The sequence below is a fragment of the Chelon labrosus genome (assembly GCF_963514085.1).
Source record: "Chelon labrosus genome assembly, chromosome: 21".
In the NCBI taxonomy this organism is placed as follows: domain Eukaryota; kingdom Metazoa; phylum Chordata; class Actinopteri; order Mugiliformes; family Mugilidae; genus Chelon; species Chelon labrosus.
In genome coordinates, this window is record NC_140354.1 from 19,738,701 (window position 1) to 19,758,383 (window position 19,683).

General features: G+C 44.9%; 1 protein-coding gene across 1 annotated transcript; it reads right to left on the minus strand.

Moving 5' to 3' along the window:
* Window positions 1–621: 621 nt before the first annotated feature.
* LOC311506515 (transmembrane protein 184B-like) lies at window positions 622–19,131 on the minus strand. Its single transcript, XM_084570502.1, has 9 exons — window positions 18,655–19,131; window positions 15,352–15,588; window positions 9,394–9,559; window positions 6,227–6,317; window positions 6,075–6,150; window positions 5,887–5,978; window positions 5,337–5,506; window positions 5,036–5,230; window positions 622–2,859 (listed from the first exon to the last, which is right to left on the minus strand). Exons 2-9 carry the CDS (start codon window positions 15,586–15,588, stop codon window positions 2,630–2,632), a joined length of 1,257 nt encoding a protein of 418 aa, XP_084426628.1. The 5' UTR covers window positions 18,655–19,131; the 3' UTR covers window positions 622–2,629.
* Window positions 19,132–19,683: the final 552 nt, after the last annotated feature.

Consider the following 19,683-nt stretch of genomic DNA (forward strand, 5'->3'; position numbering starts at 1 on the left):
ACTGTGAGAGGCCAACTGATAAATAGGCTCCGCCCACCAAAGTACTATTTCCATTTTATGTAGTACTATTATTAATATTATTATTTTAATACAATAAACGTATTACTTTTTCTGCAACAAATACAAATTGTATGACCCCCTTACACATAATTAATAAGATATTTAAGTGTGCAGTTGACCATTAATTGTACGTGTTATCCAGTCTGGCCTTGTTGGTTAGCTTAGCTCTCAGCTAACGACCGGAAGTGGTCAGTGGCTAGCTGCTCGGTAAGCCACTCCCACCAAAGTACAGTTTACGTTTTATTAAACTTTTTTATTTATTTATCACAATTTACCATTTTGAGTGGATATGGATTTACTTTTTAATTTTTTTAATTTAAATTTTCTGTTTGCTACTGAAAGATTTTTTGTGTACTGCTAATTTACCTACATTTTTATATCCTTCATAGACTTGTTTAGTAGCCGTAATAGTTTTCTAAATGTTAAATAAAACTAGAGTCATTGCACATTGCCATATATTTTTGCAATAAAAAGACAAACAGACAGCTGGGATAGGCTCCAGCAGACCCCCGTGACCCTTAACAGGACTAAACGGGTTTAGAAGATGAATGAATGAAAGACAAACATGTCCTTTTCTTCCATTTGTCTTTAATTTCCTTTGCAACACCAACAGAAAAGCAATACAGCATCAAAACATGTGATATTACCAATATACAAATTAAAACGTATACAAAAAGGAATTCAAATAAACAGCGGTACATATGAAATCAAAATATTAAAACACACAAAAATTTTTTTTTCAAACGAATCACTAGACCAAGCAAATCTACAGTCGTCATCATGAACACTGCTTGGTTTTGACTATTTACAGCATTCTTTTCTTTCAGGAATACTACTTCCTGGTTTCATATATTCAGCTTTATGATTAACATCCAGCTTTTACATCTAGTATCAAATAAATCGTTTGATAGTGTTTTCAATCAAGATGCCTGCACTTGATATGCTGTCACCTGGGGGCACAGTAGAAGGTAGTGAATTTCACTTTTTTTTTTTTAGTATCACTAACTTAATGTAGATTAAAGCAACAAATTGCACCAAACTTTATGGATACAAAAGTGATGCGGTCATTATACAGCAGCAGGAGGCAGTTGGGATGGACGCTGCGAATACTTTCAGTATTTTGCTAAATTAATATACGTGTAGGAAGTAAAGTGACGGATATAAACTTTTAATTTGACTACATTCATTCCTCAGAAGGACTAAACTATAATGTCCTATGTGTTTACCTGCAGTGTATAACTGGAGCAAATCTCGATTCAACATAACGAGCAAGAATAAAAGTTTTTAATAGTAGGCAGCACTGGGTCTCATGTTACCTTCAGCCCCGTCAATGAACATTTAGGATCACAACCATAAGCAAATTACATACTGGCCACTTCAAAAACGCATACAAACATCAGCTGATTACGAGCTAACTCATATCTCCTTCTAGGTAAAAAAAAAAAAAAAGATAACGAAGATCAGAGGATGTCTGGGCAGCCTGAAGGTTTGTGCCTTTTTTTTTTTGTTCCCTTCTCTCTCCTGCTTTCAGATGCCCACATACCAGAGTACAATGTTGAACTTGTTGTGTCTGTAATGACCCACATCCTGACAACTCTGCAGCAGTGATGCCGTTGCAGATAGCGCCGGCAGAGGCAGGCCAGATCTGCGCTGCACGTTATCGCCAGTAATTACGGGATTACGGTCCAGAGAACATCACAGCTGTGCCGGCTCTGCGGGGGAAGTGTCGCTTCTTGGGTAATCTGCGTGGGCCCTGTCCTTCCGTCCGTCCGTCCCTCTGCCCACGCTAAAAAATCTCTCCTACAGCTGTTCCCCTTCGCGCTCCACGAACAACAACGGCGCGGGAGTCACGCTACTACACGTCGTTCAGACAACAACAAGGACGAAACACGCAGTATATTTATAACACTTCTAGAATAATAATTCTCCAGCAAAGTAGCTTTAAAATGAAGTCCTACAACATTTAAATAAAATATTCTAATTGAAATCATATATTAAAATGAACCGCAGCACTTCGAAGGCTCTTTAGTTTTGCTATAAATCAACGTTTTAAGACAGTGTCTTGTCGTTAACGGGAGCACAGGGTGCTGCTCCCACTATTTGGCAACGTTAGGGGGAGTTGGGAGGTGAGGAGGAGGAGGAGGAGGAGGAGAGACGATTATAGAAAACTAAAGAATCAAAGAGGGAGGCCGTGTGTCTCAGATGAAGGTGGCACTTGTTTTCTCTCCAGCTTATATTTGACTGTTTTTGTGCAGCATTAAGATGCTCTATGCAGGCACGGTCATTAGCACTGATCCCTACGGACACAGATGTCGTACTACAACTATGACGTCAACTTAAAAGCAAACAGCATGGCCGGCGATCGAATCCAATGTTCCCAACCTCACTCCTCCCTCACTGTATTCATCACTTTATCACTCCTTACCTACTGTAGAAATGAGTTCCCTTTTCATTATAAAACCCTCTTGACTGTTTAGGTTGAAACAAAACATCTTGATTTGTCTCATATACGAAGCTGCTGAACATACGATGTGGGCTACAGGAGTATTGGGAGGGGAGGGGAGGGGGCTCAGAACTCGTCGTCGGAGCTGAGCAGAAGGGTTTTCTCCGTGTCCCCGCGGGTGCTGAGGTTACTGTGGCTGCGGGACAGCGGCGGCCCCCCGCCTCGCTCCAGCGTGGACTGCTGGGTGTACTGCTGATAAGCCGGGGAGAAGTTGTGGATGGCGTCCTGGACCATGTCCCCTGGGTTCATGGTCTCCTTCAGGCTGCTGGAGATGCTCTTCATCGGGGCACAGCGACCTGGAGGAGCGACGGGAGCGTTAATGGAGAGACTCTGAGCAGGACAGACGAGGGGCGGAGTGACGGATGAGTGACCTGACAAATAAATCTCTGAAATGTTGCAAAGAATGTGTGAATTCTGCTGCTAGGCCAAAAATAAACATAAAGAAACAAACAAGACGGTGAAATATCCATTATTCCAAATGTTATGCTATAATATAATGAGTGTTTAATGTGGGGCAGCAAATTAAAACAAATTCTAAGTAGATAACTCAAAGAAGCTGTACTGATTTCATGCCGAACTGAAAACTGAGACACCAACAATGTTAAAGTAACAAAAAAAAGCATTTCAACATAAAGAAATGTGACAGATGCAGACGACACACAGCTAACATCAGACCTACCGTACTGTCCATAGATAGGAAACGAGCCTTTGAGCGCCGCACAGCAAAACAAGAGAAGAGAAAGACAAGAAAGTCAAGATGAAAATGAAGGGGTAGAAAAACAGAGCAGAAGAAAAGACCTTAGAAAAGGACGTTAGACTCAGAGTATGAGGGAGATAATGCCCAAAGAGGTTTCTATTATCTGATAACGGGCTCCTCAAAGGGCATTACTCCAAATATACTCTGGTTTGCTTGACAAAGAAAATCATTAACACCTTTAAATTATGTCCACGCCTTGAGAAATCTAAATCTAAAGTTGGTTTCTGTGATGGAGAAAGAGAGAGCAGCGATCAGAAACCACGAATGTTAATGGAAGTCAGAGTTGTCGCGACGAAAGGAGGAGAAACCTGGTGGTGAAACAAAGTGGGAAAGGGAACCACGTTGAACTGATCTCAACTTTGTGGTGACGACCGACATGAGAAACTGATCCAGTTGATTGAGATATGACGCAAACAAAGAGTTCCCTAAACTTTTACCTGAAGGAAACACAGCCTGAGACTTTGGTTCCTACTGGGGACGTCCCGAACAGTATCAGGGCTGATCCAGGCACTTTTAAAATGATCAGCCAAGCCTGATCTTAAACCAAAACCACGTCTCTATAGCGTCGAAACTTCTTCTTCTGTTTTAATAGCAGTTAGGGTTAGGGTTAGTCAAAGCCGACAAAAATCGAAGAAGAAGAAAAAGAAGAGGAACCACAATCACGTCTGCTGTGTGGAAGAAATTTGCAATTTGTAAATAGTTGAATGTGACTGTTTGGTGGTAGCCTGGTCGTTACCATCCTACGTTTGTGCCCAAAATTTGATTTCGGTCTGGCACGGAGTCTGGCCCAACTGCACTTCCGCGGTTCGCGTGTAACCGCGCCAATCAGCGAACAGTTGAGTGATGACGCGGAACTCGCCTGCCGAGTTGCTTGTAGTCCAGCGAAGCTTGTAGTTCAACAGCATAGCAACAATGGCGACGGAGGAAGAGACGCTAGAAGCCATCCGCGAAGTTGTCTCGACTCTCGAGAGCATCACGGAATTAAAACCAGAACAAGAGGCTTGTCTTGTCAATTTTATAAATGGCAAGGACGTCGTAGCTCTCCTTTCAACCGGCTTTGGGAAAAGTTTGATTTATTTAACTGGAAGCGGAAGTGGTAAGCGTAAGAGCCTGAACTCCGGCGCACAATATACGTCATTACCAAACGTTGCTGATTGGTTAAGGGAACTCCAATGATTTTAAACCTCAAAATAAGCATCCGCCCATTACGGAGACAGATTCCTATTACATTGGGCCAGACTAACGTACCAGACCGAAATCAAATTTTGGGCGGAAGTACGTAGAGGATGGTAACGACCACGCTAGTTTGGTGAGGTGGTAGTAGTTGATCATCATTCAATACTACCAACTAGATTCAACAACTCAAGCAAAGGCTGCAGCCGAACAACAACAATAAAATAAACACTGAACGTTTAATAGAAGAGAAAAGTTTCCTGGAGACGGCGTCAAGGAGAAAAACCTTCCAGAGAGGGTTAGGGAGTTTGTGGCAGCGTTGGATGACCAGAACATTTCTGGAGTAGAAAACACAAGGTACCAGCTACCCTCTCCTCACTACATTAACTTAGACAGAAAGATTTATTGGACTGAATCCAGACTAATATGGGGCAAAAAAACCTGCTACGAAGAGATGGACAATAAGAGAATCATTTCACACGAGGACGTGGTTCACTTTATCTTCTGAATCTTCCAAACACACACTGACACACAGGCCTTACCGTATGAGTCCAGCCGTTTGTCCATGTACACCTTGTACGTGAAGGCGTGGCGCAAGGCGACGGCAGCAAAGAACATCTCAATGCAGATGATGAAGTTCTGGTAGCCCGCGGCGACCGTTCCCTCGCCCACAGTGAAGTCGGCCGAGTTTATCTGAGGAATGGCTCCACACTTCTCCAGGATGGCCAGCAGCATCCCTGAACCACAGAGACGGAAAACAGAAATAACAAACAGAGAGGAGTTAGTCAGTTAATCAGTGCTTGACTTATTATTATATTATTCACGTTGTTGAGGCGTTCTCACCCTGCCAGAAGGACAAAAAGATGACCGACTTGACCATGAAGAACTTGAGCACGGGGTTGTACGGGACGAGCAGTTCACGAGTGGCAAAGTAGAAGAGGAAGAGGGCGTAGAGCGACAGACTGACGGAGATGTTGTAGATGATCATGATGTACAAGTAGCCACTCGCCGCGCTGGAGGGAAAAGAAGCACAGAGAAACAGATTGAAGCTACAGAACGGGAAGAATGATTTCATTTGGGCAAATAATGAAAAACATTTTAGATCTAGAGATACTGCAGCACGGCTTGACTGTGTCAGACGTTTACATACATTAAGGTTGGAGCCACTACTCTGAGAGTCATTAAGGAAGGAGATGTATTCTGTCTCCGAGAGATGTGTGTGTACGGTGTATGTAGACGTCTGACTTCAACGGTCAAATGTAAATCTGATTTCTAAACATCTATGAAGAGATTTGAGGTTTAAATCAGCGTTACTCATCTGAAGAGACATTTGTCCAAAGCACAACCCTAGAAACTAACCCATACTGTAAACTAAGTTACTGTAGAAACATACTTGAAGTCTCCATCTTTGTATTTCCCAAAGGCCTGGAGAATGACAGTGATCATCGCCATCAGCGGTTTCACCACACAGAACTGGAGGGTCGCCTACGGAAGCAAGAGCAAAACACGATTAACTTCTTATTCTACGATTGTCACAGTGTCACACTACAGTGTACGAGCCAAATGAAGAGGGACTGGCACCTGTTTGCAGAACCTCAGGAAACCAATGGAGTAGGTCCTGCCCCACAGACAACAGGTCCCGTACATACAGCTTGACCTAAAGTGAAGTTAAAACCGGTCAAAATAAATGGTAACGTGCTAAATAAGAGGAGACGGCAGCAAGCGAGACTCACTCGATAGGTTTCCCTCTGATTTCAGCCATGATGGCGCTCTCTCCTCCCAGATACTCGTAGCACAGACTCAGGAAGTTGTAGATGACGAAGGCTGCAGACATAAAAAACAGGTGAGTGGTTTTATAGGGTGACTGCTGGTGTCAGATCCTACTAAGCAGCCAACAACGCTTTAATTTGCAACTAGAGTGAGAAAGAAGACTGGCTCAGTTAACTGCAACATCCTTCCAAGAAACTGTAGATCTTGGATGAACCAACCTTGGAGTGGATGCCACGACTTCATTCATACTTAAAACAACCGATTAAGTACGGACATCTGTCCCTGTCCAAGTTCTGTTCCAAGTCAAAGTGCCATCCAACCAAGTACAGTCCAAACCCTGCCCGTTTTATCGAGGACACATCAAGAGGTACCTTGTGTTGACTTGGTACAACCAGGTATCCTAGAATGTATTTTGTGGGCGTCAATAAATATACTTCCTGTATCCTCCAATCCTCCTGTCTGTACTTCAGAATCAAACTTGTCAAGTCTGAAGTTCACGCCCTAGCTCCAGACGACAGTTCATAGCTCTTCCTAGTTTCCTAGCATCCATGCTAATAGTGGCTCTTCCTAGTTTCCTAGCATCCATGCTAATAGTGGCTCTTCCTAGTTTCCTAGCATCCATGCTAATAGTGGCTCTTCCTAGTTTCCTAGCATCCATGCTAATAGTGGCTCTTCCTAGTTTCCTAGCATCCATGCTAATAGTAGCTCTTCCTAGTTTCCTAGCATCCATGCTAATAGTAGCTCTTCCTAGTTTCCTAGCATCCATGCTAATAGTAGCTCTTCCTAGTTCCCTAGCATCCATGCTAATAGTAGCTCTTCCTAGTTTCCTAGCATCCATGCTAATAGTAGCTCTTCCTAGTTTCCTAGCATCCATGCTAACAGTAGCTCGTCCTAGTTTCCTAGCATCCATGCTAACAGTAGCTCTTCCTAGTTTCCTAGCATCCATGCCAATAGTAGCTCTTCCTAGTTTCCTAGCATCCATGCCAATAGTAGCTCTTCCTAGTTTCCTAGCATCCATGCTAACAGTAGCTCTTCCTAGTTTCCTAGCATCCATGCTAACAGTAGCTCTTCCTGGTTTCCTAGCATCCATGCTAATAGTAGCTCTTCCTAGTTTCCTAGCATCCATGCTAATAGTGGCTCTTCCTAGTTTCCTAGCATCCATGCTAATAGTGGCTCTTCCTAGTTTCCTAGCATCCATGCTAATAGTGGCTCTTCCTAGTTTCCTAGCATCCATGCTAATAGTAGCTCTTCCTAGTTTCCTAGCATCCATGCTAATAGTAGCTCTTCCTAGTTTCCTAGCATCCATGCTAATAGTAGTTCTTCCTAGTTTCCTAGCATCCATGCCAATAGTAGCTCTTCCTGGTTTCCTAGCATCCATGCTAACAGTAGCTCTTCCTGGTTTCCTAGCATCCATGCTAACAGTAGCTCTTCCTAGTTTCCTAGCATCCATGCTAACAGTGGCTCTTCCTAGTTTCCTAGCATCCATGCTAACAGTGGCTCTTCCTAGTTTCCTAGCATCCATGCTAACAGTGGCTCTTCCTAGTTTCCTAGCATCCATGCTAACAGTAGCTCTTCCTAGTTTCCTAGCATCCATGCTAACAGTAGCTCTTCCTAGTTTCCTAGCATCCATGCTAACAGTAGCTCTTCCTAGTTTCCTAGCATCCATGCTAACAGTAGCTCTTCCTAGTTTCCTAGCATCCATGCTAATAGTAGCTCTTCCTAGTTTCCTAGCATCCATGCTAATAGAGGCGCTTCCTAGTTTCCTAGCATCCATGCTAACAGTGGCTCTTCCTAGTTTCCTAGCATCCATGCTAACAGTGGCTCTTCCTAGTTTCCTAGCATCCATGCTAACAGTGGCTCTTCCTAGTTTCCTAGCATCCATGCTAATAGTAGCTCTTCCTAGTTTCCTAGCATCCATGCTAATAGTAGCTCTTCCTGTTTCCTCATTAGTCCGACAAAGATGACGTCACAGTCTGCCTTCACTGCTGGTAGTTCTTTCAGGTCGGTTTAGTGCGTCCGTACCATATTATGTGGTGGACAGCTGCATACTCATTTCCTTTTACAATGTATTTGTATCACATTTAGCTTCCATCTACAGGTTAGATATGATATGCAGTTAGATTCTTAACCAAATTATCCTCTCAGGCATGAACACATCTGTTCTTTTCTTTAAAAACCACTCCTGTGTCGACATATAGAAAGGAACATCGTTACATTTACACAGAAAAGCATCATGTCCTACGTGCTGGTCAGAAACCTGCTGGCTATTTTGCTGACAAGCAACAAGAAGCTTAAATAAACCTGACTGGACTCCACACTGTTCACAGTAATTGATGTCCCTGAGTGTTTTTCATTAGCTGCTCCAGGTGCTCGCAGGCTAATTTAAGGGTGACCCACAGATACCAGCGCCTCACCGCCTCCGCCCTCCTGACAGGCTGAAGGTGGCAGAGCTTTAAAGTAAGCCTGTGGTTGCAGCACAGCGGCAAAACTGACCAGTCAGCACAGCGCTGGCTTTGTTGGAGCAGCATGATTAGTGTGTTTGTTCAGTGTAAAATGTACAGGCACTTATTTTAACCTGGAAAAATGTTGGTAGTGTGGAATAAAAAGAACAAAACACCCAAGAATAGTAATGTTTTAGTTACTAATCCAGACCACTAGCTGTGGTGCGGTATTCCAGACATCCTTCTTCCTTGCAACATTTCCCAGTTCCTCATGAGGGACCCTGAGGCACTCCCCGGCTCAGGTAAATCCACCTGAGGGGTCCCCCAAACCGCCTCCACTGGCCTCTGTCAATGTGAAGATCCTTAAAATATTTCTATTATCAACAAATCTGACAGTTTTGATGCTGAGCCCGTGGATGGATAACTTCAGATGCCTTCTAAAGGACTTCCTCATTTTCACACAGTTGCTAGGAAACAGGTTACCCCTCCCCTGCAACCCCGACAGGCCACGGAGACGTGAGAACAAAGATGACCACCTTCGTAAAAGAAGACACTGTAAAGGCCATCTGCCACTGGGGTATTGCAACACATAAATACTAGCCGGCAGTCAAACCACTCACTCTCGTCACTGTGGTGAACGTCGGCCTCCGGGCCTGTTCCCCTCCCCCTGCGCTCCTCCGTCCACTCACCTTCGTAGCAGTCTCGTACGGTGTCGAAGTACACGTAATACTCCTCGTTGGTGAAGAAGAGGAGGCTGAGCCAGGAGTCGAAGGCATAGATGGGGACGATGAAGAGGACCCTCACGATGTGCCTCTGCTCGTTTGGGGAGCTGTAGTAACGCAGGTGCATGTAGATCTGAAATGAAGAAAGACAAGCGGAAAAAGTTTTGCGAAGTTCTACAATTCTTTCCATGGAAGATATTATCTGATCGGTAATGTTGCCGCCTTCATGTGGAACTCGTGAGCTTATGGTTAGGACATGGGAAGTCTCGGACGCTGTAGGCAAGTCATTTTATCACGCTAACAACCAGGTAAACGTTCTCCTTACACCTATTAAACATTATGAAGAAAACTCAGGTCATACGTCCTGAACTCTAATCACAAGAGGGCCCCACATGAAGGGCATGAACGTCATGTACACGACTTCCCATGTGTTAACCACAAGCTCTCAGGTTCCATTTGAAAATTTAAAGGTGCAGTAGGTAAGTCTTATAAAACTAACTTTCTGTCATATTTGCTGAAACTGACCCTATGTTCAAGTATAATTGCATGAAGCAGGTCATTTAAAAAAAATATTCAGCTCCCCTGGCCCCGCCTAGAGCCTGTAGCGCGATTTGCAAGACATCCACCGCTCCACATCCAGATGCACCAATCACGTCCAGGGGTGTATCTAACAGAGTGTCAATCACTGCTCATGGACACGCATTTCATAGCGCCCTCCCCTCCCTCCACCACCTCGCACCACTTGTCCGCGGGCGTGTAGAAGGAGCCGGGACGTAATCCTCCTCCGAGGCCTGTGCCTCAGCTTCACTCTCAAACGTCTAACCACATCAACAGGTAGCGGTCATATATCTACCACAGAGCAAACTGATAAATCTAAACTGTGGAATAAAACGCCACAATGAATGCTTCTAACTGTTATTGATAGCAAACATCACCGATGTAGGCTACTTTCAGAAACATCCTAACCTTGGTTTTGTCCTAAAGTTTACTATTGCTAAATATTTTGACCTAAAATTATTTAGCAATAACGAAGGGTATTATAAAAACTATTTTGTTGTTGTTACGTCGGTGTGTTCCATGCTAGTTTGTTTACTCGCTCTCTCTCGGTTCTCTGCTCGTGCACAGTATTCCAGGGCCGATATGCACGCGCTCTATCGTGCACAGCTCTCCCTTGTGGGGGGAGGGGCTTGGGAGACCTTTTTGGGCTTTAGCGGAAAGTGGGGAGGGACTGAGAAGTTGTCGATGTTCAAATTTTCTGGCTAAGTCCTGGATCTTCGCAATCCTGCCTACTGCACCTTTAAGAGTAAACAGCACAAGAAGATTTTCTTCCGTTTGCCTCGCGAAAACAGTAAAATATGCCTCCAATATGTTTTCTTGACGGTATCACGATGAATCACTTTGACTGTGGCTTTGCTGTTGAGCCTTTCACGCTGGACACACTGCATTATCTGAATAGGATTAAAAAATCTTAAGGAAAGTACATGAAAATATTGACATACAGGCAAAAGTGCTTAAACACATGCACTCGAGAGCATTTATACTTACAAGAATACAAGAAACATACTGTACGTACTCCCATGCCAGTTCATCAGGTTCACAAGTGAAAACAAATGCTTTATAATATATCAGTCCTGCATTTAATCCCTGCTCAAGACTGTTGTAATGTTTGGTTCATGATGAATTTATGGAGCTGGAAACTTTACCGAAGCTTCTGTTATTGAACCTGGTTCGCTGCGTAAACTTAGCCTAGAATCTAGACGCGCCCCTAGCGGCAGTCTAGTTACTCTCCGTTGACTTGAGATTTAGAAAAATCCAAGACGGACCGGGCCAAATCACGAGTCGGTGGGCGGGCTTAACATGATGACGACTGACCTGCGACCATAAGTTCCGTGAGTTCCCCATCCTGCTAGAACTACCAGAGCGATGGCTGCCGCTAGCGAACAACTTTCTTTCCAATCGGCTTTGGCCGCCACTCTGAAAGACTTGAAGTTAAGCTTTTCTCTGAGAAAAGAACAAGAAACTGCACTGAGGTCGTTCTTACAAATAGAAGGATGTATTTGGAGTTTTGCCAACCGGATACGGCAAAAGTTTGATCCACAGCTTAAAAATGATTAATGCAGGAGAAACTCAACCTGTAGGCGAAAAAAACAGGATGCAACAAGAACTATTTAATATCTATTAGGATAAGTTTTTTCCACAACACGTGCAAGGAACTCTCTTTTCCGTCGCTCTGACTACGTCACCTTCTTCGTTGCTCTGATTGGTTGTAGCGCTATCCTGTTGCGTGGAGAGGGAGTTTGAAAGACAACCGTTTATCCCACCGCCTCCGGTTGAGCCCTGTCTACGGAGAGGGCCCAGACCCTACATTTAACGTGGGTCAGGCTCGTCAGGCTAGCGTAAACTGTGATTGTCAAAACAATATAAACATCCATCGGTTCAACACGACACAACTCAATAGTACTAGAAACCACAGCCTCCACAGTGAAAACACAGCTCTGTCTGCTAACAAATGCTGAACGCTATAAGCTTCACGAAGGGAAGATTTAGTGCAGGACTGTTATACTAGAATGCATTTGTTTTCACTGGTGTACCTAATAAACATATTTTTCTCATTAAAAACAGGTAAATGGATTATGCCTCAGCTACACGCTGGTTAGACTGGTTTGCTCAAACTAACCACAACCTCATGAAACCTGTACTTGTGCAGTGAGTTTGTCGGAAACCGGAGTAGAACCTGAGTCTGTGTGAGGGGTGTGTGTTGTTGAGGGGTGTGTGTGTTGTGAGCGGACATGCGGTTGTTTTAGGAAACTGATACTGGGCTTTTATCACTCCTATTCAGAGCCGGCAGACGGCAGGAAAAAAAACAAGTTGGGCCTTTGTCACCGGCACCTCTGTCTGCTCCACCCGGCTCCTTTCCACTTACACAACACCTCCCCCCCCCCCCCCCCTCTCCCCCCACACCACCACCACCTATCACCTTTCCTGGCCTGTAAACAGACACACACCACTGGCAGAGTTACAAACAATGGGTGACAACACGCAGGCATTGTTGCTAGGTGACCCTCTGATGACGGCGCAGTCGAGCCAGGAGCACCTGTTGCCAGAGTGACGGAGAGCTATTCATTAACCCTGGATGTGAAGAACATCGGCAAACAATGGAAGACAAATCATTCATCTGGGCCTCCAGGTACAATAGACCCCCCCCCCCCCGTTACATAAAAGGGATGCTGAGTAAATACTTTACTGTAACAGGAGAGCTGATAACAAACAGCACCACCGGTAGATGTTAAAGACTGATGTTACTATTATACAAGTTAAAGTCCAGCTATACGTCTACATTAAGTTGTTTGATGCTGGTAATCAACGTTGTGTAACTCCTTTACCAAACGCCTTCCTCCAGGTTTCCTGTCACCTCTTAGTAAAGTAAAAACAGTGTCATATTTTTAGTAAGATTTATTTTTTTCTGCAGCGTAGCTCTTTGCAAAATCTACATACAATAAATAAGCATGTAGGGCTTCAGTGAAACTACACTCAGGCTGGGTTTATGCTCTTAATGGTGCAGCGAAGACTCCAGCAAACAATCTTTTAAACCCACCATGGATGCACTAAGATAAGATAAGATAAGATAAGATAAGATAATACTTTATTGTCTGTTACACAAGGTTACAGAAAATTGTCTTTGACAAGGCTCCAGTCACAAGAAAAACATTCACACAGACATATACAAACAGGACATGGGGTGTTGAGGTATCAGCTGACTGTGGTGTTCATTTTGTGCTGTTCAGTATGGCTATTGCAGAGGGGATGAAGGATTTCTTGTAGATGTTTTTACGGGCCAGTGGTACATTAAAACGCCTGCCTGATGGTAGTAGCTGGAAGGAGTGATGTAGGGGGTGGGAGTGGTCCTCTGTGATCAGGTTGGCTTTCCTGACCACAGAGCGGCTGTACAGCTCAGATACGGGGAGATGGGGGGAGCCAGTTATTTTGGCAGCATGATTCACTATGCGTGACAGTCTTGTTTTGTGTTTGATGGTGAGTTGGTTGTACCAGGAAGAGATATTGAAAGTGAGAACTGATTCGATGAGGGAGCGGTAAACCAAGTTTAACACCTCCTTGCTGACCTGAAAAGTTCTGAGTTTCCTGAGCATTTAGGGCAGTGATCCCCAACCCCCCGGGCCCCCGGACCGGTAACCGGTCCATGGGGTCATTTGGTACCGGGCCACGCAGAAAGAATAAATAACTAATAAATAACGGAGATAAGATGGTTATCCCGAGGGAGATCGCTGGCCAGAGTGTTTGAATTACGAGAGCCGCTGCAGAGATTTCTCTCGGGGGAAAAAAGTCACCGCTGGCAGCGCACTTCAGTGACGAGGAACGGATCTTAAAACTGGCGACATATTCAACCTGCTCAGTGAACTGAACTTGTCACTTCAGGGGTGAAAATGACAACTGTCTTCAAGTCCGCAGATAAAGACTTTTACCGCCTATATTTATACATTTTTTTTTATACCTGCTATTTTGTATAATACTTGGAAAGCTAATTTTTTTATTTATTTTTTTGTTTCTTTACTTACGGCTTGAATCGGGACCAGAGTAACCAATTTCGTTCCTTCCCATGTACCAACATGTGTCGTAATGACAATAAAGAATCCTTGAATCCTTAAAGTAGCTGCGTTTAAAGACAAACTGGATTTGTGGGGACGGCGCGTGGACAGAGGTGGATTTGCCACCTTACCATTAACGTTTCCATAGCGACCAGAGAGCATTGAGGCAGAGAGGATGTTGGTGTGACATTATGAGGACGCTGCTAATAAAGTTGCACATGAATACACAGTGGATTTACGTTCATTATTATTATTATTATTATTTTATAGAGAAAATACGACAGTTTTTATGCCGTTCTTATCATTTTATTTTGTTTTTATCTGCTACACCTTTAGACATTAAACCGGTCCGTGACATTAAACCGGTCCGTGGCGCAAAAAAAAAAAAAGGTTGGGGGCCACTGATTTAGGGTACTGCAGGACATAGACGTCGTAACCTACGCATTGTGGAGAAGGAGAAGCAGCCGGAAAGTGGAAACACACTACTAGCCTGGTCGTTACCATCCTACGTTTCCGCCCAAAATTTGATTTCGGTCTCGCACGTTAGTCTGGCCCAATGTAATAGGAATCTGTCTCCGTAATGGGCGGATGCTTATTTTGAGGTTTAAAATCATTGGAGTTCCCTTAACCAATCAGCAACGTTTGGTAATGACGTATATTGTGCGCCGGAGTTCAGGCTCTTACGCTTACCACTTCCGCTTCCAGTTAAATAAATCAAACTTTTCCCAAAGCCAGTTGGAAGGAGAGCTACGACGTCCTTGCCATTTATAAAATTGACAAGACAAGCCTCTTGTTCTGGTTTTAATTCCGTGATGCTCTCGAGAGTTGAGACAACTTCGCGGATGGCTTCTAGCGTCTCTTCCTCCGTCGCCATTGTTGCTATGCTGTTGAACTACAAGCTTCGCTGGACTACAAGCAACTCGGCAGGCGAGTGCCGCGTCATCACTCAACTGTTCGCTGATTGGCGCGGTTACACGCGAACCGCGGAAGTGCAATTGGGCCAGACTACGTGCGAGACCGAAATCAAATTTTGGGCGGAAACGTAGGATGGTAACGACCAGGCTATCACGCTACTACCAAGCAGACCAATCACAGCCACTGCGATCTGCGTCGCCGTGATGCCTAGGTACATTTCTGGGAAGGTGCACATCGGGTCTGCACCGTCGCTGCAGCTACAGAAGCCTAAACCAGCTATCACACTAACTAGACCTAACAGATTTACCTTCTCACTGGTAATAGAAGAGCACATGCATCTGTTGTTGGATCAAAATATCTGCATAGGATGTGGAAAGTGACGCTGGAGACGTCAGGTCCTCCTTACCTGGTGGCACGTGATCAGAAGAGCCGTCCAGACGAAAAACCCTGAAATAGTTTGGGCGGTGGAGGTCATGAGGAAAATCGGCTCCTCCGGCGTGACCAGCGGGGCTCCTGGCACCCACGAGGAGTTGGGTCCCTGAGGGGCCACGGTGGCCAGGGACCCCGGCGGGGGGAGGCCATCAGGGGAGTCGTTCCCCAACGTCTCTGACAGGCGCTTGTCTCGCCACCAAAGCTGACTCATCTGTGTGGAGGAGACATTTTATATCAACACTTGGCCGCAGGGACGTGACAATCCGAGAAATGAAGCATGAATAAAACACGACAATGTGTCTGAGGCGGTCCTGAGACCTAAATCTGAAGCCAACATCCGCCGGTGCTGGAATCGGAAAACAGAAACGGTTACGGAGCAAAGTAGGCCAGTGCACACATCTAGAGAGCACGAGAGGTTGTGTGGATTGACAGATGGAGCGAGATCAAAATAGAGGGAGTGGAAAGAGGAGGCATAAGGTAGGTGGGTGAGGAGAGGGTGGCAAAGAGAGACGTGGGGTGGAGAGAGGGGGGAGAGGGGGAGAGGGGGCTGAAAATCCCTAAAACACAGCGTGTGACAGCGATGAGCTGAGATCCGCTGACCCACTTTCTCCACTTCCTGTTCACTGTGATCTCGAGTTAGTGCAGCCAGAAATGACTGCAACACACAAACACTCATCTATAAACAGGATTATTCACATGAAACACATATTTTCACAAAACGGATGCGGGAAAAAAAATGTAGTTTCTAAAAATAATACAGCCTTTTAACAGGACACGACGACGGGGCCAAACCGGAGCTCACGACATCACAAGCCTCCAGAAAGGTGACTCCGCCGCCGCCGCTACCACCCCTCATTGTCGAATCAAATCACATCTCTGTCATCCGTCCAGCTACGTCAGCGTCTCGGCGCGGCTTCCAGGAAGGCAATAATCTAATCGTTCGCGGCGAAAACTAATTTCACAATGACTTTCAAACCCCCTGTGCTCCGGGCTAAATATAGGTGTGGCTGTGGGATGACTCAAAGCCTCGGTCGGCGTCGCAGTAAGCGGCGAACGCATCGGCACATCAGACAACACGCTCAAGAAACTACAAGACACTAGAGAACAGAAAATTATTAGTTGCATTTATATGAAAACTGATTATTTACTCTTTTTTTCTCCCAAACTAGCCTGGACTCCTCTAGACCTCTGAAGGTGTGTGCTGTGGGATCTGAAACCAAGATGTTAGCTCCATGGATTTGTCCAGAACATCCCACAGATGCTGAATAGGACTGAGATCTGGAGAATTTAGGGGCCAAGGACTCGTTGCTGTTCATTCATTCATTCATCTTCTAAACCCGTTTAGTCCTGTTAAGGGTCACGGGGGTCTGCTGGAGCCTATCCCAGCTGTCACCGGGCGAGAGGCAGGGGTACACCCTGGACAGGTCACCAGTCCATCGCAGGGCTAACACACAAAGACAGACAACCATTCACACTCACACCTACGGCCAATTTAGAATCACCAATGAACCTAATCAGCATGTCTTTGGACGGTGGGAGGAAGCTGGAGAACCTGGAGAGAACCCACGCAGACACAGGGAGAACATGCAAACTCCACACAGAAAGGCCAGCTGGCCCACGGATTCGAACCGGTGACCTTCTTGCTGTGCGGCATCAGTGCTAACCACCTCGCCACTGTGCCGCCCCACTCGTTGTTGTTGTTCCTCCATTTTTGCTTTGCGGCAGGGAGCATTATTCGGCTCAAAGAGTACGCCGTTCCCATAAAAGGGTCTCCAAAAGTGTGCAGGTATGTTGTACATGTGGAAGTAACATCCACATGAATGGAAGGATCCAGGGTCTCATTATTGCCCAAAGCATCAAACAGCCTCAGCCGGCGAGCATGTCTTCTTCCAATATGCTTTCCGACGCACCAGACCATCAGTTCACTTGTGTCTATTCTAGGAGCTTTCAGCTGTAGAGAGCAGTCAGCATGGACGCCCTGACTGGTCTCCGGCTACACAGCCTTGTACATAACTAGGTACGTCCCGATCAGCATCAGGAGATCGGTATCTGGGCCCGATCGAGGCATTTTCAAAAGGATCGGATTTTACAGGTCTGCTGTAAACTAAAACCTGGTCCCTGTATCGTCAAAACGCTTCCTCTTCTGTTGTAGTTCGCTGAAGTGGCAAAAACCAAAGAAGGAGAAAAAAAGACTACTACTTCTTCTTCTTCTTCTTTCGTTTTAGTGGCTAGCCACCGGAAAAAATCAAACCAAAGAACCTAAATCATGTGACTGAACATGTGACCCATGTGGAAAAAACTTTACTTTGGAAAATGAAGTGAACTGTGCAATGTGGATGTTTGGTGAGGAGGTAAGTAGGAGATCGTCGTTCAGTACTACCAACTTGAGTCCACTCAGGTAAAGGCTGCAGACAAACAACAATAAACACTGAACGTTTAAAAGAAGAGTAAAGCGTCCTGGAGGAGAAAAATATTCCCAGAGAGGGTTGAGGTACGAGCTACCCTCTAAACACTACAATAACTTGGACAGAAAGATTTATTGGACAGAATCTAGTCGACTCTAGGAGAAGACAAGGAACATATATGAAAAGCCTTTATAAAAACACATGTTCTGACCCAGTCGTCTAGCGTTCGTCACGGTTTGTCCCTTGTCAGAGTCTCTCAAATCCTTCCTCTTGTCCATTTGTCCTGCTTCTTCTAACACCAACTTAGACGACAGAGTGTTTACTTGTTCCCTAATGTACCTCGCCTGCTGACAGGTGCCCAGACAGTCACTTCACCTATCCTATACTTTTATAGCTTGTCGGTGTATTTGCAACAGTGAATGCATTAAAAATAAATAAGCTCCAGGGTGAGGTCCCTGCAATAACAGGTTCTGGTTCCCAGGAGGCCTCAGACAACAGAGAGACAGAGAGAGACAGAGACACAGAGACAGAGAGACAGAGGCAGCTCATCCATCCTGCTGACTGCACCCGGGGGTACATTTCAAAACATGCATTGTACTTTGACCTCGATCGCACCATCCGTCTTTGTGATAGGCCCCGGTAGTTGTTCTCGGCTAGGAGAGCTAAACACATCACAAACACGGCGGAGGCACAACAAGGCGACTCAGCGGTGAACATACAGGGTTTTAACAGAGGACAATATATGATATATATATAGAGAGAGAAAGGGTGCGATTAAATGGACATAGCTTTAATGTTGAAGCTTAAGAGAAAAAACATAACAAGAAATATAAATCTCGGTGCTAATCACTCCATCCTGCTGCTTCCCTTACCTCCGCTGCAGTTGTTTGATCTGCGCTGATTTCAATCCAGGCATCAATTTAGCTCCTCATCATCTCTCGCAGCCGATAGCTTCTTTTTCCCCCCTTTTTCTTTTTCTACAAGTTATTCTGCGAACATTCAGACGACAGCCGCCCATGTATCTGCTCGAAGCATTATTGTTGGAAGCCCGGAAACTCCTCTCCGGAAAAATAAATAAAAAAGCCGTCCGGGGGGGGGCTGAACCCTGAACCGACCGCTGCCGTCGCCGTTAGCCTTCCTTGCTAGCTAGCTAGCTAGCTTACCGCTAACTTGGCCGTTTATTTATTTTTTTCCTCCGCGTCAAGTCAAAACAAATAAAAGTATCGAGCGTTTAAGACGCGACGCACTCGATTTAAACTTTAAAAACGCGCGTTAAAAGAAAATAACCGGTGTTTTCCTGACGTTTTTAAAAAGCCGTTGACGGACCGTTATTTCTCCCTCATCACTTCTCTGTAGCAGCAGCAGCAGCAGCAGCAGCAGCGTCGGCGCATGCGCAGTCAAGTTTGAGTAATAACTTCACAATCCAGATGTTTATTCTTCTTTTATATATGTATATATTAACAAAAAACACCTTAAAAATGGAGTCAACAAAGAAGAAATTTAGCCAAAGTTGTCAGCAACGTTATTAAGTTTTATTACTTCATAAAATATACACAAATACTGTAAATAAAGTGTGTTAAAAGAACTGTACATGATATCAGTACACAATACATAAAGTGAAATCCCACGCTCGCCCACCCAAAAAAAATTAAAAATTAAATCGCCTCCTTCCTCTTCTACAACACATAGTTCCAGTGCCACTGGGTCAACGGCCTGTACAAAGGTAATTACACACACACACACACACACACAGCACACTGCTATTTACACATCCCTGCAATTGCATCCGTCTTCTGAATGACATCTTCGAGGTTGCTGGAGATTTAAAAATAAAAAAAAGACAACCCAAAACCAAAAAAAGGTGACATCAAACTATTGGCGTGTTAAGTTTTTGCAGAAGG